Source organism: Mustelus asterias, chromosome 5 (genome assembly GCF_964213995.1).
Source record: "Mustelus asterias chromosome 5, sMusAst1.hap1.1, whole genome shotgun sequence".
In the NCBI taxonomy this organism is placed as follows: domain Eukaryota; kingdom Metazoa; phylum Chordata; class Chondrichthyes; order Carcharhiniformes; family Triakidae; genus Mustelus; species Mustelus asterias.
Genome location: NC_135805.1, coordinates 71,306,260 through 71,328,478, shown reverse-complemented (window position 1 = coordinate 71,328,478; position 22,219 = coordinate 71,306,260). Strand labels below are relative to the sequence as shown.

Genomic DNA, 22,219 nt, shown 5'->3' with positions numbered 1-22,219 from the left:
GAACAGGCCCACTTTCTCCAGTCTTTATATAACTGAAGTTCCTCATCTCTGGAACTATTTCCTGAATCTTTTCTGCATCCTTCCCAAATTGTGATGCCCAGATTTAAACGCAATACTCCAGTTGAGGCTGAACCAGGTTTTATACAGGTTTAACATAACTTCCTTGTGTTTATGTGCTTGATGTCCCTATTGATAAAGCCCAGGGAGCCATATGTTTTATTAACCGTGCTTTCAACATGTTCTCCCACCTTCTGTGATTTATGCTCGTGCACACCCAACTCCTCTGCTCCTGCACTCCGTTTAGAATTGTATCCTTTGTTTTAAATTCTCTATGTTCTCCCTACCAAAATGAATGACTACACACTTCTCTGCATTAAATTTCATCTGTCGCTTGTCCACCCATTCCACTAACATGTCGATGTCCTTTTGAATTTCTACTATCCTCATGGTTCATAATGTATCATCTGCAAATTTTGAAATCGTGCTTTGGACATGAAGACCGTTGTCATTCAAGATGTATCAGGAAGATCGGAGATCTTGACACGGATCCCAGGGGAACTCCACTATAAATATTCCTTCAATCCAAAAAACAACTGTTCACCAGTTTCCTGTCACTGAGCTAAGAACAAAGAAAATTACAGCACAGGAACAGGCCCTTCGGCCCTCCAAGCCTGCTCTGACCATGCTGCCCGACTTAACTAAAACCCCCTACCCTTCCGTGGACCATATCCCTCTATTCCCATCCTATTCATGTATGTGTCAAGATGCCCCTTAAAAGTCACAACCGTATCTGCTTCCACTACCTCCCCCAGCAACGTGTTCCAGGCACCCACTATTCTCTGTGTAAAACATCTGCCTCGTACATCTCCTTTAAACTTTGCCCCTCGCACCTTAAACCTATGCCCCCTAGTAATTGACTCTTCCACCTTGGGAAAAAGCTTCTGACTATCCACTCTGTCCATACCTCTCATTATCTTGTAGGCTTCTATCAGGTAGCCCCTCAACCTCCGTCACTCCAGTGAGAACAAACCAAGTTTCTCCAACCTCTCCTCATAGCTAATGCCCTCCATACCAGGCAACATCCTGGTAAATCTTTTCTATACCCTCTCCAAAGCCTCCACATCCTTCTGGTAGTGTGGCGACCAGAATTGAACACTATATTCCAAGTGCGGCCTAACTATAGTTCTATAAAGCTGCAACATGACTTGCCAATTTTTAAACTCAATGCCCCAGCCGATGAAGGCAAGCATGCCGTATGCCTTCTTGACTACCTTCTCCACCTGCATTGCCACTTTCAGTGACCTGTGTACCTGTACACCCAGATCCCTTTGCCTATCAATACTCTTAAGGGTTCTGCCATTTACTGTATATTTCCTATCTGTATTAGACCTTCCAAAATGCATTACCTTACATTTGTGCGGATTAACCTCCATCTGCCATCTCTCCGCCCAAGATCTATATCCTGCTGTATCCTCTGATGGTCCTCATCGCTATCCGCAAATCCACCAACCTTTGTGTCGTCCACAAACTTACTAATCAATCCAGTTACATTTTCCTCCAAATCATTTTTATATATATCACAAACAGCAAAGGTCCCAGCACTGACCCCTGAGGAATGTCACTTGTCACAGCCCTCCATTCAGAAATGCACCCTTCCACTGCTACCCTTTGTCTTCTTTGACCGAGCCAGTTTTGTATCCACCTTGCCAGCTTAGCTTTGATCCCATGCGACTTCATCTTCTGCACCAGTCTGCCATGAGGGACCTTGTCAAAGGCCTTACTGAAGTCCATGCAGACAACATCCACTGCCCTACCCTCATCAATCATCTTCGTCACTTCCTCGAAAAACTCGATCAAGTTCATGAGACACGACCTCCCCTTCACAAAACCATGTTGCACTCACTAATACATCCATTTATTCCCAAGTGGGAATAAATCCTGTCTCGAAGAATCCTCTCCAATAATTTCCCTACCACTGATGTAAGGCTCACCGGCCTGTAATTACCTGGATTATTCTTGCTACCCTTCTTAAACAAAGGAACAACATTGGCTATTTTCCAATCCTCTGGGACCTCCCTGGTAGCCAGTGAGGATACAAAGATTTCTCACAAGGCCCCAGCAATTTCCTCCCTTGCCTCTCTCAGTATTCTGGGGTATATCCCATCAGACCCTGGGGACTTGTTTACCTTAATCAAGAACCCCAATACCACCTTTTTGATCTCAACATGACTCAAACTATCTACACATCCTTTCCCAGACTCATCATCCACCAAGTCCTTCTGTTTGGTGAATACTGACGCAAAGTACGCATTTAATACCTCGCCCATTTCCTCTGGCTCCACACACAGATTCCCTCTCTTGTCCTTGAGTGGGCCAACCCTCTCCCTGGCTACCCTCTTGCTCTTTATATATGTATAAAAAGCCTTGGGATTTTCCTTAATCCTGCTGGCCAATGCTTTTTCATGACTCCTTTTAGCCCTTCTTACTCCTTGCTTAAGTTTCTTTCTACTTTCCTTGTATTCCACACTTGCTTCGTGTGTTCCCAGCCTCCTAGCTTTGACAAATGCTTCCTTTTTCTCTTTGACTAGGCTCACAATATTTCTCATTATCCAAGGTTCCCAAAACGTGCCATACTTATCCTTCATCCTTACAGGAATGTGCCGGTCCTGAATCCCCATCAACTTACACTTGAAAGCCTCCCACATGCCAGATGTTGATTTGCCCTCAAACATCTGCCCCCAATCTACATTCTTCAGTTCCTGCCTAATATTGTTGTAATTAGCCTTCCCCCAATTTAGCACCTTAACTTGAGGACTACACTTATCTTTATCCATCAGTACCTTAAAGCTTACTGAATTGTGGTCACTGTTCCCGAACTGCTCCCCTACTGAAACATCGACCACCTGGCTGGGCTCATTCCCCAATACCAGGTCCAGTATGGCCCCTTCCCTTGTTGGACTATCTACATACTGTTTCAGGAAGCCCTCCTGGATGCTCCTTAGAAACTCTGCCCCATCCACGCCCCTAGCACTGAGTGAGTCCCAGTCAATATAGGGGAAGTTAAAATCTCCCACCACAACAACCCTGTTACTTTTACACCTTGCCAATTTCACCAAGCTAATTTCATATCCGTGCTGCTACTGTCCCCTTTTATTGATTTCCTTTATTTGTGTTGATTAATTCATTTTTTAGTGCAAGTACATCTTTCCTAGAATAGACTGTATTGTCACATTCTGAAGTTTAATCATTCTTATTATCTTTACAGCAAAATGTCCCATCTTTCCAGCAAGGTTGAATCAGAACTTCAGCCTTTGCTTAGACAACTACTGAAGAGCATAAAGGAGAGAATTTCAGGGGCACCTTCGGTTGAATGTGCTGAAGAGATCTTGCTACACTTGGAGGAAACTGATGAAAATTTTCATAAGTATGTTAAGAAAATGCCATCACTGGTTGATTTAGATGCTTAATTGAGGTTGATCCTCAATTAAGAGGCCAAAATTAATTTATAGTTGCAACTAGCATTCACACACTGGTTTTCCTAGAGCAAAATTGATCTAGAAAGTGGTAAGAAATAGCTGATAGCTTTCCCATAGTTCTGTATGACTTCTCGTCAGGGGAATCGATGAATTAAGTTCAATATTGGCCTTTTCAAACTTCACTTACTATCCCAACAATAGAGGATAGCATGGATCAAGGTGAGAAGTGTAAAAATTACAAAAATAAGTTGAAAAGACTTTAATGCAGAATGTGGGAAAGTTTTTAATAGTTTCATTGAAAGGATGTTATTTGAGAATATGGGAAAGCAAAAAAATTTCTAATGAATTTGTTCTTTGAATGATATAATTGGGAGCATTCCATTTACTTTCTGTACTGTCACATGCCACTGTAGTGATCTCAACTTTCAGTATCGCCCGTTAGAGGCCAAACTATAAAGCGTGATATTAGTTTCTCTCTTATAATTAAATTGATTGTTGTGATTATTTATCCTTAACTTCTTACAAAATACTTTTTATGACCAACTTAAACTGCTTATGTGTGTACTATTTTTCTGATTCTTCATTTTGGACTGTAAAGACTTAGTCTGGGTTTTAATGCAGTTCAAACAAATATTTTGAGCCAGAAGTTAGTATTATTGCACCTAAACAGCCATAACACTTACCTGGAGAAATGTGAAATATATAGTCAGGAGAACAGAAGATAGATTTGGACCACATCAGTTCTCTGAACTACCAGTGGTGTCAGTGTATAGAACTTCAGCAAAATACAAAGCTGTGAAGTTCTCCCATCAGAAAAAGATGATGAAATGATTGAAAAGCAGAAAGAAAGTATTGGAAACCATTTATAAATAACATTACAAATGAATAGAATAGAATCCTTCCAGTGTAGAAAGAGGCCGATCGACCCATCAAATCTACACCGACTCTTCAAAAGAGCATCCCACCCAGGCCTCTCCTTGACTTACCCCAATAACCCCATGCATTTTACCATGGCTAATCCAGCTAATCTATACATCTTTGGACATTTGGGAGGAAACTGGAGCACCCAGAGGAAACCCACACAGACACTGGGAGGACATGTAAACTCCACAGAGATAGTCACCCAAGGCCAAAATAGAAGCTAGGTCCTGGTGCTGTGAGGCAGCAGTGCCAACCACTGTGCTACCATGCTGCCTGAAGATAGAAGAAATTAAGAATAAACTTTAGCCAGTAACAGCTGAATTTGACAGCCTAAACACTGACAACATATTATTAATAATTTCAGAAGTACTTTTTTTTCCCCTATGTTCTCCACTCTGCACCACTTCTCAGTTGAGAGTGGTCGGTATTAGCTTATATCTCTCAAAGTTCAGTGGGGGATTCTCAAATGTTGCATTGCCTCTCCAAGGCCACACGCACACACATCCCGAGGACCCGTGTGGGCGTTGCATTGACTTCGATGTTGCCGGTGAGAGTAGTAACCCATCATGTTATTATGTAAATATATGAGCCAGTGCTACCTTGGTTATACCAACTTAATTTTCTATTCTAATAAAAATTGATAGATTTTTGGTTGTTGATGTAAAAGTTCAGCCACAATCTTTTTGAGTAGTGGAGCAGGCTCGAAGGACCAAATGACCTACATCTCCTATTACTTATTTTTATGTTCTAGTTGACTACATTTTTATTCCCAGTGAATAATGCAGATTTATTCTGCTTACTATTTAGAGAAATTGTGAATATATTTGTGCAAAATTTATTTATGATTCCATTGAAACAAAGCACAGTGAAAATCTTTAACCATAGATGTTTCCATTATTCTCCAGATGCACTTCAAAGTTTAACCTTTAACTTGGAATATAGTTGAGCAATTAAATTGACTGTGATGCCTCATTCACTTTACTGATTCAGTGACAAGATGGGGAAATCTAGTTAAGAACTAAAGCCCGAAGACTTTTATGATCAGCAGTTCCTTTGCTTTCATTTGAACTAAGTGAACAAATTTGTGAAGAAAATCAACAAATGAAACGTTTTTGTACATCCATTGGTTCATCTTAACATTTTAGTCAAAAAACCTTTTGAGCAGATTTGTAAAATGGCTTAAACTAAATTGATGAACATATCACTCATTCTTTCAGTTAGAACCTTAATTTCTTCTTTTCAAATTTCTGATTTTTTCTTAGTTATGAGCTGGTGAAGTACCTGCGGAATTATATAGACACTGCATTGGGCTCTGTGATTGATGAGGAGACTGAGAAATGTACTTCTGCAGAGGGCCGATCTCCAGGTTCTGGCCAAGACACACTTGTTCAACAAGTTACAAGAAAAACTCGGGAATCTGAAGAGTAAGTTGTATAAAGAATAAGTTGCATAAATTATGGTCAAAATTGTTTCCTGCATTTGCACCCAGAAAAACACTCAATTAGGACATGAATAATATTTGTAACTTAAAAGATTGTAGGTATTTGGACATAAGGTGATGATGTTCACTGATGATTGGAGGCTGTTCAGTACCATTCGTGACTCCTCCGATACTGAAACTTTCTGTGTCCATCCGAGACAGCATCCATGCTTGGATTGATAAGTGGCAAATAACATTTGTGCTACCACAAGTGCGAGATAATGACCATAAACAGAATCCAACCATCTCCCCTTTCCATCCAATGGCAGTAGTATCATTCAGTAGACCACTATCAACATTCTGGGGGTTACCATAGATGAGGAACTGAACTGGAGCAGCCATATAAATACTGTGCCTACAAGAGTAAGTCAGAGGCTGAGAACTCTATGGAGAATAATTCACCTCTTGACTCCTCAAAGGCTATCTATCAGGCACAAGTCAGGAGTGTGATGGAATACTCTCCGCTTGCCTGGCTGTGTGCAGCTCCATCAACAGTCAAGAAGCTTCACACCATCCAGGACAAAGCAGTTCACTTGATTGGCACATCATTCACCACATTCAATTTTCATGCCCTCTACCACTGATGCACAGTAGAAACAACGTCCACCACCTACAAGATGCACTGCAGCAACTTACCAAGGTGGCTCCAAAAGCACATTCTCAATCTGTGACCTGTACCACTGAGAACAAGGGCAGCAAATGTATCTAAACACCATGACCTGCAAGTTCCCCTCCAAGTTGCATATCATGCTGACTTGTTTCTTTACTGCTGCTAGGTCAATCCTTTGGAGTATCTAAACACTATATATTGCGGAAGTTTAAAAAGGTGGCTCACCACCACTTTCTTCAGGGTAGTTATGGATGGGCAATAAATATTGATGTAACACCGTGTGACGTGCTTAGACCTGCTCTGAGATGATCTGAAGTTTCACGGAAATGAATGTTAGCAAATCCTCAACTACACATCCCTACATATGTGGAACATTCCAGACATCCAGTGGGGACCTGTGCTGATTGATTAAGTAGCAGTAAGAAAATGCATTCAAAGGATGACTGATGCCCTGTTCCATAGGGCTGGAAGATTATCACCTTTAGATCTGATAGACAAGCAAAGACAGAAACCACAAAGTTTATAGAGTGACTGGCTTTTTCAATAATTAGTGCAATTGATCATATTACTATGTAATTCAAGGCTCCCATTTAAGAATTTGAAACCAAAAGGAAGTCCACTCCTTAATGTGCAGGTAATCTGTAATGGAAGGCTGCAAATGCCTCATATTAACAGACAGCACCTGTGTGCCGACTGTGATACCTCTCATTGCAATCCAGTAATGGCATGCATTCTGGGAGAAGATTGTTTTATAAAATTTAATAGCAATGATCCAAATGACTTCTAGTCTTGCATCCTCAGTTCATGACCACACACAGGAAGTATTAAATAGTCTTAAAATTCTCCCACTCTATCAGAGTGCCTTTCCTGGCAGTGCTGAGATAAATTCTTCTGCCAGTTACCTTACTGTGCGGCTTTATGGATGACATGTTTACTTGAGTGTGATGGATGGATGCCTGTGTGATGAGCTTGATGCCTGTTTTCCAATGACTCTCACTACCATCTGCTTCTGGAACGAGGATACTGTTGTCTGTTTAGACGATTGAGATCCTAATCTGTCTCATGCAGCTTTCTATGTGCAACTGGATATATGTTTGTTGCTTTAAGTCTTGGTCAGGGCAGGGACCATCTTTATCAGCTTGGTTTTTAAATTTACTTTCTCATTTATGGTGTTTTCAACATACTGAGCCGACAGGATCAAATTTCTGCTTTGTAAAATTACTAAAGGATAAGTACAGTATTACTGGTTTAATAATAAGCTAAAGTTTATTACTTTGTAAAATGTTAGTTTGTCATGCTTTGTTACAGATACAAGGAGATGATGAAATCATTGAAAAATACTATGATGATAGTAGTTGAATCTCTGATTAATAAATTTGAAGAAGATCAGCTAAAGAAAGAAGAACTACACCGAAGAAAACAGCATGAGCAGCACACTAGTTACTGCATGGACAGTTGTTCTGATAGTGGATCCTCATTCAATCAGGTAGATAACATGCTTCTTGTTCAGTGGGCTTTCTTTGAGTGTTTCATATTACTGAGTGTTAACAATCTGGCCACTAATTATGGTTGTTTGCTCGTTATAAAGTGCAAGGACCTTAGCGAGTTCTTTCTCTCCTTAAACCTGAGTAAAAATATTCAAATTGAAGTGTTTCATTGTTTATGTCATCACACTCTAGCTCTAGTCAAATGAGCAAACCAGCCCACTTTTCTTACTCACTAACAGAGAAGAAATCACCTCTAGTCCATCGAACTCTTCACCAATGAAGATTCAAATTTCCCAATGCACAATCTGTACAGCCCCTTGATATATTGCATTGATCTGACTAGGAGACACATTTTTAAAAAATCTTAAATCATCCAGGATAAGATATTTTTAAGAAATGGTTACATTTTTATAACTCATGTTATATTACTCATGAATGGACGTTTACAGCTAACCACGGCTGATATGGTGAATAATACAAAATGTTTTTAAGCATAATTAGTCAAAAAATGATGTAACTAATACCAACCAACAGATTAATTTAGGACCTTTTTGGTTAGTATGTATTGGCTACATTACTATAAGTCGTGCACTGATCTGCCAGGTTATTGAGCTATTTTATTTTTAAAAATACTTCTATCCATTGTCTGATTTTTATAATTTAAAATTTTAAGTAATGTTAAAAATCATCATATCTCTCTGGATTAATTCCATCATTTTTTGACACATTATGCTTAAAAACATTTTGTATTATTCACCGTATCAGCAGTGGTTAGCTGTAAAATCCACTTCAGTAATATAACATAAATTACAAAAATATAACTATTTCTGAAAAATATCCTATCCTGGATGATTTAAGTTTTTCTTAATGTCTCCCAGTTAGTTGCCGATCAATGTAATATATCAAGGGGCTGTACAGATTGTGCATTGTGAAATTTGGATCTTCGTGGTGGTGAGTTCAATGGACTAGAGGTGATTTCTTCTCTGTTAGTGAGTGGGAAAAGTGGGCCGGTTTGCTCACTTGATTAGGTGGTTAGAGTAAAATGCAGAATGACACCAACAGCCTGGGTTCAATCCCTGAACCATGATTGACTTCGAGGAAGCTGCATAAGAGAGCAGTTGAGGGGGAAATTTGTCCTCTATTCCTACTTCCTACTGTTCAGTTGATTAGTACGGCACCATATTTGATATTGTATGAGATCATAATCTGCTACAAATTAACACAACAGATAAATAGCCTTCCAGTAATCACACTGACTTGTGTGTAGTGAGTGGCCAATTGGGAAACATTACAGGTTGTCCCTACTTGTGAAATTTTATAAGAAAAGGAAATTAAAATTTTTTTAGAAGGAAGAGTTAAGAAAACTGGCGAAAAATAAAGGAGTGTTTAAAGTATTTTCATGTTCTATGTATCTGTATAAAATGGTTAGAATTTTTCATAAATATTTACGAATCAGCCTGTTAGCTGATTCTGTTCAAAGCAATTGTTCTCAAAAATCTAATAAATATATGTATTCCTTGTTACTCCTTTAGGTGGTGCTGTGACAGGTCTTTTCAGTGTTATGTGGTACACAACCCCTGCTGTTTTGTATAGCATATCACTTCGTGAATGCATAATCTGGTCACCAGATTTCTGGAAATTGCTTAAATGGTTTCTATTATTTTCTTTGTTTATCATTTTTCATAGTAACTGAAACATTTAATGTTAAAAATAAGAGTTTAAGCAAAATAAAATTTCCAAAACAATATATATATTTTTTAAATGGTTACATTTATCTACTGAGTTGTATTTTCTGTATTAATGTTTTCATTATAATTCTTCTATAGGCATTATTTTAGCCCAGAGCTGTAACACTGTGAGCTCAATTTATATCCTATAGCTAGAGAGTATGTACAGTGTCCCAGGGTGTAACAGCACATTTCAGGCAGCTGCACTAATGGAATACCTTTCGGCAAATTCTTCCACTTTCTACACCGCTGCTTTCTTCAAATAGTTTTACAAAATAGGAGGACAAATTTTTTGAAGATTGTTTTTGAGGGAACATTTATATTGAGCAGTTTTTAAAGCAAAGGCTATGTCTGTAAAAGAGTGAGGGAAAACATCTGGTTACACACCTGTATATTAAGTAGAGAGAGAAAGAAATAGAGACACTAGGAATAGTGAGGGAGAGCCTTCATAGTAACATTAGATCAATTTCAAAAAAAGACACCAGTTGAATTTTGAAATTCAATTTATATCATTTAAATTAGATTAAATCACTTGAGTCTTGTTAGAAAAGGTATAATATGTGGGACCTACAAAGCTAGGTCAGAATGTGAGCTGTGAAGACACAGAGGCGACAAAGATATAGACAGGTTCAGTGATGAACATTAAGGTGATAAGTAATTGGATATAATCCACGAAGGACTAAGGGTACCTTTCTTCATTAGAGTAAGAGAGATAATTGCTTATATCTAGCTTGAAGAGCACCACTCTGCAAGTGTGTGTGGGAGAATGAATATCGTGTGAGGGAAATATGAGGTTATTCACTTTGGCAGTAAGAATTGGAAAACAATTATTTTATAAACTTTTGCAACTTTTAAATATTTATGTTAAGAGAAACGCAAGTGTACTTGCATAACAAAGGCAAGTTAGTATGCAGTTTGTTAGGAACAATTGGGGAAGTTAAAACAAACAAAAAGTAGAAAAAATGGTGCTGTTGCCTCACAGTAAGGAGTCTAACAACACCAGGTTAAAGTCCAACAGGTTTATTTGGTAGCAAATGCCACTAGCTTTCGGAGCGCTGCTCCTTCGTCAGGTGAGTGGGAGATCTGCTCATACACAGCAAACAGGGCATATAAAGACACAAACTCAATTTACTGAATAATGATTGGAATGCGAGTCTTTACAGCTAATCAAGTCTTAAAGGTACAGACAATGTGAGTGGAGGGAGCATTAGCACAGGTTAAAGAGATGTGTATTGTCTCCAGACAGGACAGCCAGTGAGACTTTGCAAGTCCAGGCAAGTTGTGGGAGTTACAGATAGTGTGACATGAATCCAAGATCCCGGTTGAGGCCATCCTCATGTGTGCGGAACCTGGCTATCAGTCTCTGCTCAGCAACTCGTGTGTTGTGAAGGCCGCCTTGGAGAATGCTTACCCGAATATCAGAGGCCGAATGCCCGTGACCGCTGAAGTGCTCCCCAACAGGAAGAGAACAGTCTTGCCTGGTGATTGTCGAGCGGTGTTCATTCATCCGTTGTCGTAGCGTCTGCATGGTTTCCCCAATGTACCATGCCTCGGGACATCCTTTCCTGCAGCGTATCAGGTAGACAATGTTGGCCGAGTTCCGCACATATGAGGCCAGGTTCCGCACACATGAGGACGGCCTCAACCAGGATCTTGGGTTCATGTCACACTATCTGCATCTCCCACAACTTGCCTGGACTTGCAAAGTCTCACTGGCTGTCCTGTCTGGAGACATCTCTTTAACCTGTGCTAATGCCCCCTCCACTCACATTGTCTGTGCCTTTAAGACTTGATTAGCTGTAAAGACTCGCATTCCAATCATTATTCATTATTCTGTAAATTGAGTTTGTGTCTTTATATGCCCTGTTTGCTGTGTATGAGCAGATCTCCCACTCACCTGACGAAGGAGCAACGCTCCAAAAGCTAGTGACGTTTGCTACTAAATATACCTTTTGGACTTTAACCTGGTGTTGTTAGACTCCTTACTGTGTTTACCCCAGTCCAACGCCGGCATCTCCACATCACTGTTGTCTCACAACAGGGGATTAGAGAAAAGATCCACACACAAACAGGTTGAGACAAGGAAACCAGTTTTAGTTAGCATGGATATGCCATAAGAGTGAAGCCATAAAGGTCTAAGACTGTAGTTGAAAATGACACCAGACTGCTAAAGAAGTAAGTTTAAGGAACTTGCGTGTATTACTGTGAAATTAAAGTAATAAATTTAGAGTGAATTTTCTGGATTTCAAGGGAGCTGCCAGTTGTGGAAGGATTTTTAGTGAATATTCAGAAGTCTACTGGAAAAGAAACCTCTTTGCAACTGAACGAGTCTACCTTTGATGTGGAAATAGTAGTACCCTTTCACTGGAGTATTGGTTCTGTAAAGGTATTGCTGGGATAAAAGAGATGGCATCAGTTGAATCCTTTTTCTTGGTGCCTATGTTGAAATCTTTCCAAGCTTTTTATTGTCTAGTGTAAGAAAGTTAATGTTTTTTGTTTAATAAATGTTTTATCGTTTTGTTAAAAATTCAACAGATTAATCTGTTCAGTAAAACCCTCCACAGTTTAAAATAAATAAGTTATATAAAGCCAGGTTCCATTCTGGGATCTGACTTGTCCAATAATAACAACAGCTAGGATCATAACAAGGTGCAGTGACTACTTGGGGAGGCAAATTTTTTTGTTGGCCTTTATTACAAGGGGACTTCTGTATAAGAACAAGAAAATCTTGCTATAGTTGTATCCAGCTTTAGTGAGAGCTGATCTGGAGTACTCAGCATAATTTTGGTCTCCTTTTCTAAGGAGGGATGTATTTGCCTTGGAGACATCCAGTAATCGTTCACTAGATTGTTTCCTGGGATGAGGGGGATTGATTTAGAATGAAAGGTTGAGTAAATTGGGCATACATTTTCTTTTAGAATTTTATAGAATATTAGAAGAATTAGAAGTAACCTCAAATGTACAAGATTTTGAAGATGCTTGATAGGGTACACGCAGCAGTTGGTTGACACTGGCTGGGGAACTAGAACAAGGGGCACTGTCTCAGGATTGATCATTTATGTTTGGTCACCCTAGGGTTGATCATTTAGATGGGGGAAAATGTCTTCACTGAGGAAACTTTGGACTTGACTACCCCAGAGGGTTGTGGATGTTTCGTCACTTTAACTGTTAATTAATTACACTTATGAAGCCGATCTTAGTTGCTCACCTATGAGATAGACCTCATTAGACAGAGGGAGGCTCATAGGTATATATTTCAGCTGACAAAGTAGTTTTATTCATACTGTTGATTTCTTCTCATGAACTAATAGGAAGGGAGGTTAGGAAAGAAACTGATAGGTTGAGGGTGATGCGGTCTCTTATCATTTGCCTTTTGGAGAGGAGCAATTGTTAGTGGAAGGAGGGAATAGATTAGATAGATGATTAAGTGTGACGCTTGAGCAAGGATGAGGGAAGAGTATGAAGTTTCATCAGTTATTTCAAGGGAAAACTGAGGGTATTGATCAAGTAAAGTGAAGAACATATTGGGAAGGTAAAGGGTTGGATTCTGCATTGGGAATAAGAGGATAGGGACAAGCATGAGTAATTGAGGGAAGTATTGGGCTGGGAGTTGCTGAGTGCTACAGTTTCCTCAAAACCACAGAATGCAGACTGCAGCCATTGGTGGATCCCTTTTTCACACTATGACATGTCACCTATGACCTCCACCTGAAAGGAAAGAAAGGCAGAGAGAGAAACAAGAGTAGAGAGAGACAGAAATGAAAAGGAAAGAGGCAGAAGAGGAAATAGAGAAGTTACAACACAGGGACAGTAGAAAAATCTATATTCATGATTTACTGTATACAGCACCGCATGAATCATAGAGGATTACAGCACAGGAGGAGGACATCTGGCCCATTGAACCTGAATTGGCTCTTTTTTCATTGGATCCTGATAATCGAACTGCCTGAATTGGGATTCTTGTACATTAGGTAGGATTCGAGAGCCGTGGATAACCAGGGAAATTGAGGATCTGATTAAAATGAGAAGGGAGGCGTACGTTAAGTCCAGGCAACTGAAAACAGATGGAGCTCTGGAGAAATACAGAAAGAGTAGGAAAGAACTCAAACGGGGAGTGAGAAGGGCAAAAAGAGGTCACGAGATGTTCTTGGCAGGCAGGATTAAGGAGAATCCTAAGGCATTCTATTCATACGTTAGGAACAAAAGAGTTGTCAGGGAGAAAATCGGACCTCTCAGGGACAAAGGAGGGGAGTTATGCTTAGAACCCAAGGGAATAGGGGAGATCCTAAATGAATACTTTGCATCGGTATTCATGAAGGAGAGGGGCATGTTAACCGGGAGTGTCTCGGAGGGAGGTGTTGACCCGTTAGAGAAAATCTCCATTACAAGAGAGGAAGTGTTAGGTTTTTTAGGGAACATTAAAACTGACAAAGCCCCAGGGCCTGATGGCACCTATCCTCGACTGCTCAGGGAGACGAGAGATGAAATTGCTGGGCCTCTGACGGAAATCTTTGTCGCTTCTTTGGACACGGGTGAGGTCCCTGAGGATTGGAGGATAGCGAATGTGGTCCCGTTGTTTAAGAAGGGTAGCAGGGATAACCCGGGAAATTATAGGCCGGTGAGCTTGACGTCCGTGGTAGGGAAGTTGTTGGAGAGGATTCTTAGAGACAGGATGTATGTGCATTTAGAAAAGAACAATCTCATTAGTGACAGACAGCATGGTTTTGTAAGAGGGAGGTCGTGCCTTACAAATTTGGTGGAGTTTTTTGAGGAAGTGACAAAAACGGTTGATGAAGGAAGGGCCGTGGGTGTCGTCTATATGGATTTCAGTAAGGCATTTGACAAAGTCCCTCATGGCAGGTTGGTTAAGAAGGTTAAGGCTCATGGGATACAAGGAGAAGTGGCTAGATAGGTGGAGAACTGGCTTGGCCATAGGAGACAGAGGGTAGTGGTCGAAGGGTCTTTTTCCGGCTGGAGGTCTGTGACCAGTGGTGACCTGAAGAAGGGGCTCAGAGCCTCGAAAGCTTGTGTGGCTTTTGCTACCAAATAAACCTGTTGGACTTTAACCTGGTGTTGTTAAACTTCTTACTGTGTTTACCCCAGTCCAACGCCGGCATCTCCACATCATGACTACCAGTGGTGTTCCGCAGGGCTCTGTACTGGGACCTCTGCTATTTGTGATATATATAAATGATTTGGAAGAAGGTGTAACTGGTGTAATCAGCAAGTTTGCGGATGACACGAAGATGGCTGGACTTGCGGATAGCGAAGAGCATTGTCGGGCAATACAGCAGGATATAGATAGGCTGGAAAATTGGGCGGAGAGGTGGCAGATGGAGTTTAATCCGGATAAATGCGAAGTGATGCATTTTGGAAGAAATAATGTAGGGAGGAGTTATACAATAGATGGCAGAGTCATCAGGAGTATAGAAACACAGAGGGACCTAGGTGTGCAAGTCCACAAATCCTTGAAGGTGGCAACACAGGTGGAGAAGGTGGTGAAGAAGGCATATGGTATGCTTGCCTTTATAGGACGGGGTATAGAGTATAAAAGCTGGAGTCTGATGATGCAGCTGTATAGAACGCTGGTTAGGCCACATTTGGAGTACTGCGTCCAGTTCTGGTCGCCGCACTACCAGAAGGACGTGGAGGCGTTAGAGAGAGTGCAGAGAAGGTTTACCAGGATGTTGCCTGGTATGGAGGGTCTTAGCTATGAGGAGAGATTGGGTAGACTGGGGTTGTTCTCCTTGGAAAGACGGAGAATGAGGGGAGATCTAATAGAGGTGTACAAGATTATGAAGGGTATAGATCGGGTGAACAGTGGGAAGCTTTTTCCCAGGTCGGAGGTGACGATCACGCGAGGTCACGAACTCAAGGTGAGAGGGGCGAAGTATAACTCCGATATCAGAGGGACGTTTTTTACACAGAGGGTGGTGGGGGCCTGGAATGCGCTGCCAAGTAGGGTGGTGGAGGCAGGCACGCTGACATCGTTTAAGACTTACCTGGATAGTCACATGAGCCGCCTGGGAATGGAGGGATACAAACGATTGGTCTAGTTGGACCAAGGAGCGGCACAGGCTTGGAGGGCCGAAGGGCCTGTTTCCTGTGCTGTACTGTTCTTTGTTCTATTAGTGGCTGCTCTCTCCCCTTCACTGGCCCCCAACCACTTAGTGTTCTCTGGAGACATGAGGTCTGACTCTGAAAAGATTTTTGTTTCTATTCAATACTGTGATTACACTTAAAACTCCTTTAACCACTTTCAAACCTTTTCAAATTGGGGCAGTAGAGAAACTAGCTGGGGCGAAGTTGGTTATTCACAATCAGATGTTTTTTTCTGATGATCTAAATCTTATAGTAGGGATATTCATCATAAGCCAGGAACTCTCTCATTTTCTTTACAGGAAAAGTAGAATGTGAAAAATAATAATAATATGCAAACCATTTGCTAATGTGACATCTCTCTTTGGGGAGTTTGGAAACTATGAGATAAACTAAAATAATTGGCAAATAACAGTGGCAGGCAAAGACCCATAGTGATATACACATTGTAAGTGAAGAACAGCTATATCAGGAAGTAGCATTTATATTATTTTAAAACCCTGGAGGTTGTCAGAAGAAGCACGACTGATGGAGGTAAGGAATTCTGTAGTTTTGAGAAATATAGGGAAAGAATGAATTGCTAACAGTTGGCAATTAATGCTTTGGAAATTACAGGACGGAAGGAAGTGATGTGGACCGACCAGGATCATATAAATAATGTTGGTAGAATAGACAAAGGCTGTCATAGAGGAGATACCATTTATTAGAGAACAAGCTGCCATGGGCAGACAAGTGAATTGCTAAGACATGACAGAATTTCCAAGAAGCGTTAAGTGATGCGTTTTGAAAGGAAGAATGAGGAGAGACAGTATAAACTAAATAGTACAACTTTAAAGCATGCAGGAACAAAGATCTGTGGTTCACATAGAAATCTGTGAACATGACAGGACATGATGATGAAGCTGATTTTAAAAAAATAAAAAGCATACTGGATGCTTGACTTTTAAATTGAAGCATAGCAAACAAAAGCAAATAGGTTGTATTAAAAATCTTTATAATTTGCAATAGATGCCATATTCATTCTGATTTTAAAGAAAGGAATGATGCTTTTGAAGCATGACAATCAAACATGATGAAATAGATCAAGTTGACTTCAAAGTGGGTGGCACAGTGGGTTAGCACTGCTGCTTCACAATTCCGGCCTCAGGTGACTGTGTAGAGTTCGCACATTCTCCCTGTGTTTGCGTGGGTTTCCTCTGGTGCTCTGGTTTCCTACCGCACTCCAATGATGTGCAGGTAGGGTGGATTGGCCATGCTAAATTGCCCCTTAGGAGATTAGTGGGGTAAATACACAGTTATGCGGATAAGGCCTGGGTGGGATTGTTGTCGGTGCAGGCACAATGGGCTGAATGGTCTCCTTCTGCACTGTAGGGATTCTATTCTATGAAATGCTTCCTTTTAAATACTGTGTAGTTGCAATGGAGAATTTGTACAATGATTTTTACAGCATCACCAAAACCTGGCATCTTTTTACAGTCCCAAGATGTAAGAAATATGTTTTAAATTTGTTACAATAATGTTATGTTTCACTTTTATTTTGTTTCAGTGAGTAAAACTAGTTAGACCATAAGACATAGGAGCAGAATTAGGCCACTCGGCCCATCGAGTCTGCTCCGCCATTCAATCATGGCTGATATTTTTCTCATCCCCATTCTCCTGCCTTTTCCCCATAACCCCTGATCCCCTTATTGATCAAGAACCTATCTATCTCTGTCTTAAAGACATTCAATGACCTGGTCTCCACAGCCTTCTGTGGCAAAGAGTTCCACAGATTCACCACTCTCTGGCTGAAGAAATTCCTCCTCATCTCTGTTTTAAAGGATCGTCCCTTCAGCCTGAGGTTGTACCCTCTGGTTCTAGTTTTTCCTACTACTGGAAACATCTTCTCCACATCCACTCTAATTGTCCTTTGGTGTTGACAGAGAAGGATGCTATTTTCATCACAAGATTTCAGTCTCTTATCTGTATATGCGGAGTTGGCTTTCTCATCATCTGTTTTAACTTTTGGGTAGAGAATATCCTTTACAACTTACAAACTCGGCACATTTTGCATCATAGTGTTAAATATTGAGAAGTATAATTATAAGAATGAAGTACTAGTGAGAACAGGAATAGGAGAATGCGTGGCTGGAGAGATGCTGGAGGAGGGAGGTATTTGGATTCCTGAGACATTGGGATCAATTCTAGGGAAGATGGATGGGTACAAGCTGGATGGGTTGCACCCCAGCAGGACAAGTGATACAGGGGTGGGAACCTAAGCAAAGAGACACAAGAGAGGGAAACAAAGATGGAAATGAAAGACAAAGTAGAAAGCAAAAGTGGAAGGCAGAGGAAACAAGGGCTAGCAACAAATCGGGCCATACTACAAAAACTTATGTGTAAGAATGTTAAGACAAGTCTAAATGCACTGTTTCTGAATGGGTGAAGCATTCGCAATAAGGTGGATGGATTAACAGCGCAAATTGATGTAAACAGGTATGATATGATTGTGATTACGGGGACATGGCTGCAGAGTGATCAAGGTTTGGAACTGAAGATCCAAGGTACTCGATATTTAGGAAGAACCTTAGAACATAAGCACATAAGAACTAGAAGCAGTGTAGGCAAATCAGCCCCTTAAACCTGCTCTGCCATTCAATGGCTGATCTCATCTTGGTCTCATCTCCATCTTGCTGCCTGCCCCGCATAACCCTTCATCCCGCAACTAATTAAAAACCTATCTATCTCCTCAAATTTGTTTAGAGTCCTGACGTTCATAGCACTCTGGGGTAGAGAATTCCACAGGTTCATGACCCTTTGAGTGAAGTAATTTCTCCTTATTTATGTTATAGGTCTGCCACACCTTAGCCTAAAACTATGGTCTCTTACTCTGGAATGTCCAACAAGGGGAAACATCTGCTCGACATCTACCTTCTCAATCCTGTTTAGAGTCATATATACTTCAATTAGATCAGCTCTCATTCTTCTAAACTCCAGTGAGTATAGGCCTAACCTGCTCAATCTTTCTTCATAAAACAAGTCCTTAATCACTGGAATTAATCTACTGAACCTGAGGTGATGGGCTGATGTTAGTTAAGGATGAAATTAGTGCAATAGAGAGAGAGGATATTGACTCAATTAAAAAGCAACAAGGAGCAGATACTGTTCGTAGGAGTTGTCTATAGGCCTCCAAACAGTGGTGGTGAGATAGGGGATAGCATTAAACAGTAAATTAGAGATCCATGTACAAGGGTGTGACAATAGTCATGGGTGACTTTAATCTACATATAGATTGGGCCAACCAAATTAGCAATATTAATGTTGTGGATGAATTCCTGGAATTTTTGAGTCCACTGTGTTGAGGAACTAGGGAACATGTTATCCCAGATTTGGTATTATGCAATGAGAAGGAGTTAATTGATAATCTGTTGTGTGGGGTCAGTGACCATAACATGATAGAATTCTTCATTAGATTGGAAAGTGAAGAAGTCTGATCTGAAATTAGGGTCCTAAATCTAAACAAAGAAAACAACAAAGGTATGAGGTGTGAGTTGGCTAAGATAGATTGGGGAACTTCGTTAAAACGCATGACGGTGGATAGGCAATGGCTAATATTTAAGGAAGAATGTATATATTGCCAAAGTAATACATCCCTTTTGGCGCAAAAACACAAGAGAAATGGCCCAAGCATGGCTAACAAAAGAAATTAAGGATAGTATTAGATCCAAAGGAAAGTCATGTAAAGTTGCTAGAAAAAATAGCAAGTCTGAGGATTGGGACCAGCTCAGAATTCAGCAAAGAAGGACTGAAAGATTGATTGAGTATGAGAATAAATTTGCAAGTAACGTAAAAGTGGACTGTAAAAGCTTCTATAAGTATGTCAATAGTGCTGGATAAGTTAATGGGACTGAAAACTGATAAATCCCCAGGGCCTAATCATGGTACTAAAAGAAGTGGCCATGGAAATAATGGATGCATTGGTTGTCATCTTCCAAAATTCTGTAGATTCTGGAACAGTCGTGGCAGATTGGAGAGTGGAAAATGTAACCCTGCTATTTAAAAAAGGAGGGAGAGAACAGGGAATTACAGACTGGTTAGCTCATTCTTGCCCAACCTTTTCATGAGGGGTGACCACTTTTCAAGGTTTAACTCACTCGAGGGGCTGATGAGCAACTTTCAGTATGATAAAGCTTGGTACAACCTTAAACATGAATTTCAAAATAAAAGCAGAGGTATGACAAAAAATAACTTGCTGAAAAAAGCATGGGTAATAAATAGAATGAGTACTAGAGTGTAATAGGGTATGTGTTTCCAGCTTGCTCCCAAGCTCAGGGTGCTTACTCAGTCACCCTCACTCACTGATGAGAGTGTATGATAACTGTGGGTGAAGGTGAGTGAGAATCCTTGTACTAGAAGTGAGCAAGGCTTGTGGATATATTCTACTCTGCACTCTGACCACACGCCCCCATACTCTCGTTCAACATCCCACTCTCTCGGCCCCTTCCACCCCCTCTCTCTCAACCTCCCGCGCATGCTCTCTCCCTCTTTTTCTCTCGACCTTGCGCATGCTCTCCCTCTCTCGACTCTTCCTGCACACTCTCTTGAATGTCTCAGAATCCCTACAATGCAGAAGGAAGCCATTTGCCCCATCAAGTTTGCACCAAACCACCGAAACAGCACGCCACCACTTCATGGTCAGTCCACCTAACTTGCATATCTTTGGAGTGAGGGATGAAAGCAGAGCACCCGGAGGAAACCCATGCAGACATGGGGAGAAATGGAAACTCCACACAGTTGCCCAAGGCTGAAATGGAATTCGGGTCCCTGGTGCTGTGAAGCAGCAGAGCTAACCACTATGCCACATTGCCAGCTTTTCATTTACCTCTCCACAGATGCTGCCTGACCCATTGAGTATTTTGGACACATTTATAGTATATATCAGTGATTTAGACTTAAATATAGAGAGCATGATTAAATGCGCGAGGGATCCAGAGGGAGAGACTCTTCGCACGCTTTCTCTCTTGACCCCTTTGGCGCACTCTTCCTCTCAGCCCCTTGCGCGCTCCCCCTCTCTCTTGGCCACTTGCGCGTTCCCCTCTCTTTTGGCCCCTTGCGCGCTCCCCCTCTCTCTTGGCCCCTCGTGCGCTCCCCCTCTCTCTTGGCCCCTTGCGCGCTCCCCCTCTCTCTTGGCCCCTCGCGCGCTCCCCCTCTCTCTTGGCCCCTCGCGCGCTCCCCCTCTCTCTTGGCCCCTCGCGCGCTCCCCCTCTCTCTTGGCCCCTCGCGCGCTCCCCCTCTCTCTTGGCCCCTCGCGCGCTCCCCTTCTCTCTTGGCCCCTCGCACGCTCCCCCTCTCTCTTGGCCCCTCGCACGCTCCCCCTCTCTCTTGGCCCCTCGCGTGCTCCCCCTCTCTCTTGGCCCCTTGCGCGCTCAAATCCTAGACTGCGCAGGGAGACAAGAGATGTAATTGCTGGGCCTCTGACGGAAATCTTTGTCTCTTCATTGGACACAGGTGAGGTCCCTGAGGATTGGAGGATAGCGAATGTGGTACCGTTATTTAGGAAGGGTAGCAGGGATAACCCGGACAATTATAGGCCAGTGAGCTTGACGTCCGTGGTAGGGAAGTTGTTGGAGAGGATTCTTAGAGACAGGATGTATGCGCATTTAGAACGGAACAATCTCATTAGTGACAGACAGCATGGTTTTGTAAGAGGGAGGTCGTGCCTTACAAATTTGGTGGAGTTTTTTGAGGAAGTGACAAAAACGGTTGACGAAGGAAGGGCCGTGGATGTCGTCTATATGGATTTCAGTAAGGCATTTGACAAAGTCCCTCATGGCAGGTTGGTTAAGAAGGTTAAGGCTCTTGGGATACAAGGAGAGGTGGCTAGATGGGTAGAAAACTGGCTTGGCCACAGGAGACAGAGGGTAGTGGTCGAAGGGTCTTTTTCCGGCTGGAGGTCTGTGACCAGTGGTGCTCCGCAGGGCTCTGTACTGGGACCTCTGCTATTTGTGATATATATAAATGATTTGGAAGAAGGTGTAACTGGTGTTATCAGCAAGTTTGCGGATGACACGAAGATGGCTGGACTTGCGGATAGCGATGACCATTGTCAGACAATACAGCAGGATATAGATAGACTGGAAAATTGGACGGAAAAATGGCAGATGGAATTTAATCCAGATAAATGCGAAGTGATGCATTTTGGAAGAACTAATGTAGGGGGGAGTTATACAATAAATGGCAGAGCCATCAAGAGTATAGAAACACAGAGTGTGCAAGTCCACAAATCCTTGAAGGTGGCAGCACAGGTGGAGAAGGTGGTGAAGAAGGCATATGGTATGCTTGCCTTTATAGGACGGGGTATAGAGTATAAAAGCTGGAGTCTGATGTTGCAGCTGTATAGAACGCTGGTTAGGCCACATTTGGAGTACTGCGTCCAGTTC

The 22,219-nt window shown here is 41.6% G+C and overlaps 1 protein-coding gene across 3 annotated transcripts in view; it reads left to right on the top strand.

Moving 5' to 3' along the window:
* The window catches only part of tbc1d32 (TBC1 domain family, member 32), a 272,496-nt gene that overhangs the window by 19,302 nt on the left and 230,975 nt on the right, over nucleotides 1–22,219 (top strand). For all 3 annotated transcript variants that reach the window (XM_078212743.1, XM_078212744.1, XM_078212742.1), the window contains exons 2-4: nucleotides 3,266–3,424; nucleotides 5,660–5,821; nucleotides 7,796–7,973. In XM_078212743.1, the coding sequence (XP_078068869.1) occupies nucleotides 3,270–3,424; nucleotides 5,660–5,821; nucleotides 7,796–7,973 (495 nt within the window). In that variant the 5' untranslated portion in view covers nucleotides 3,266–3,269. The remainder of the gene's footprint in view (nucleotides 1–3,265; nucleotides 3,425–5,659; nucleotides 5,822–7,795; nucleotides 7,974–22,219) is intronic.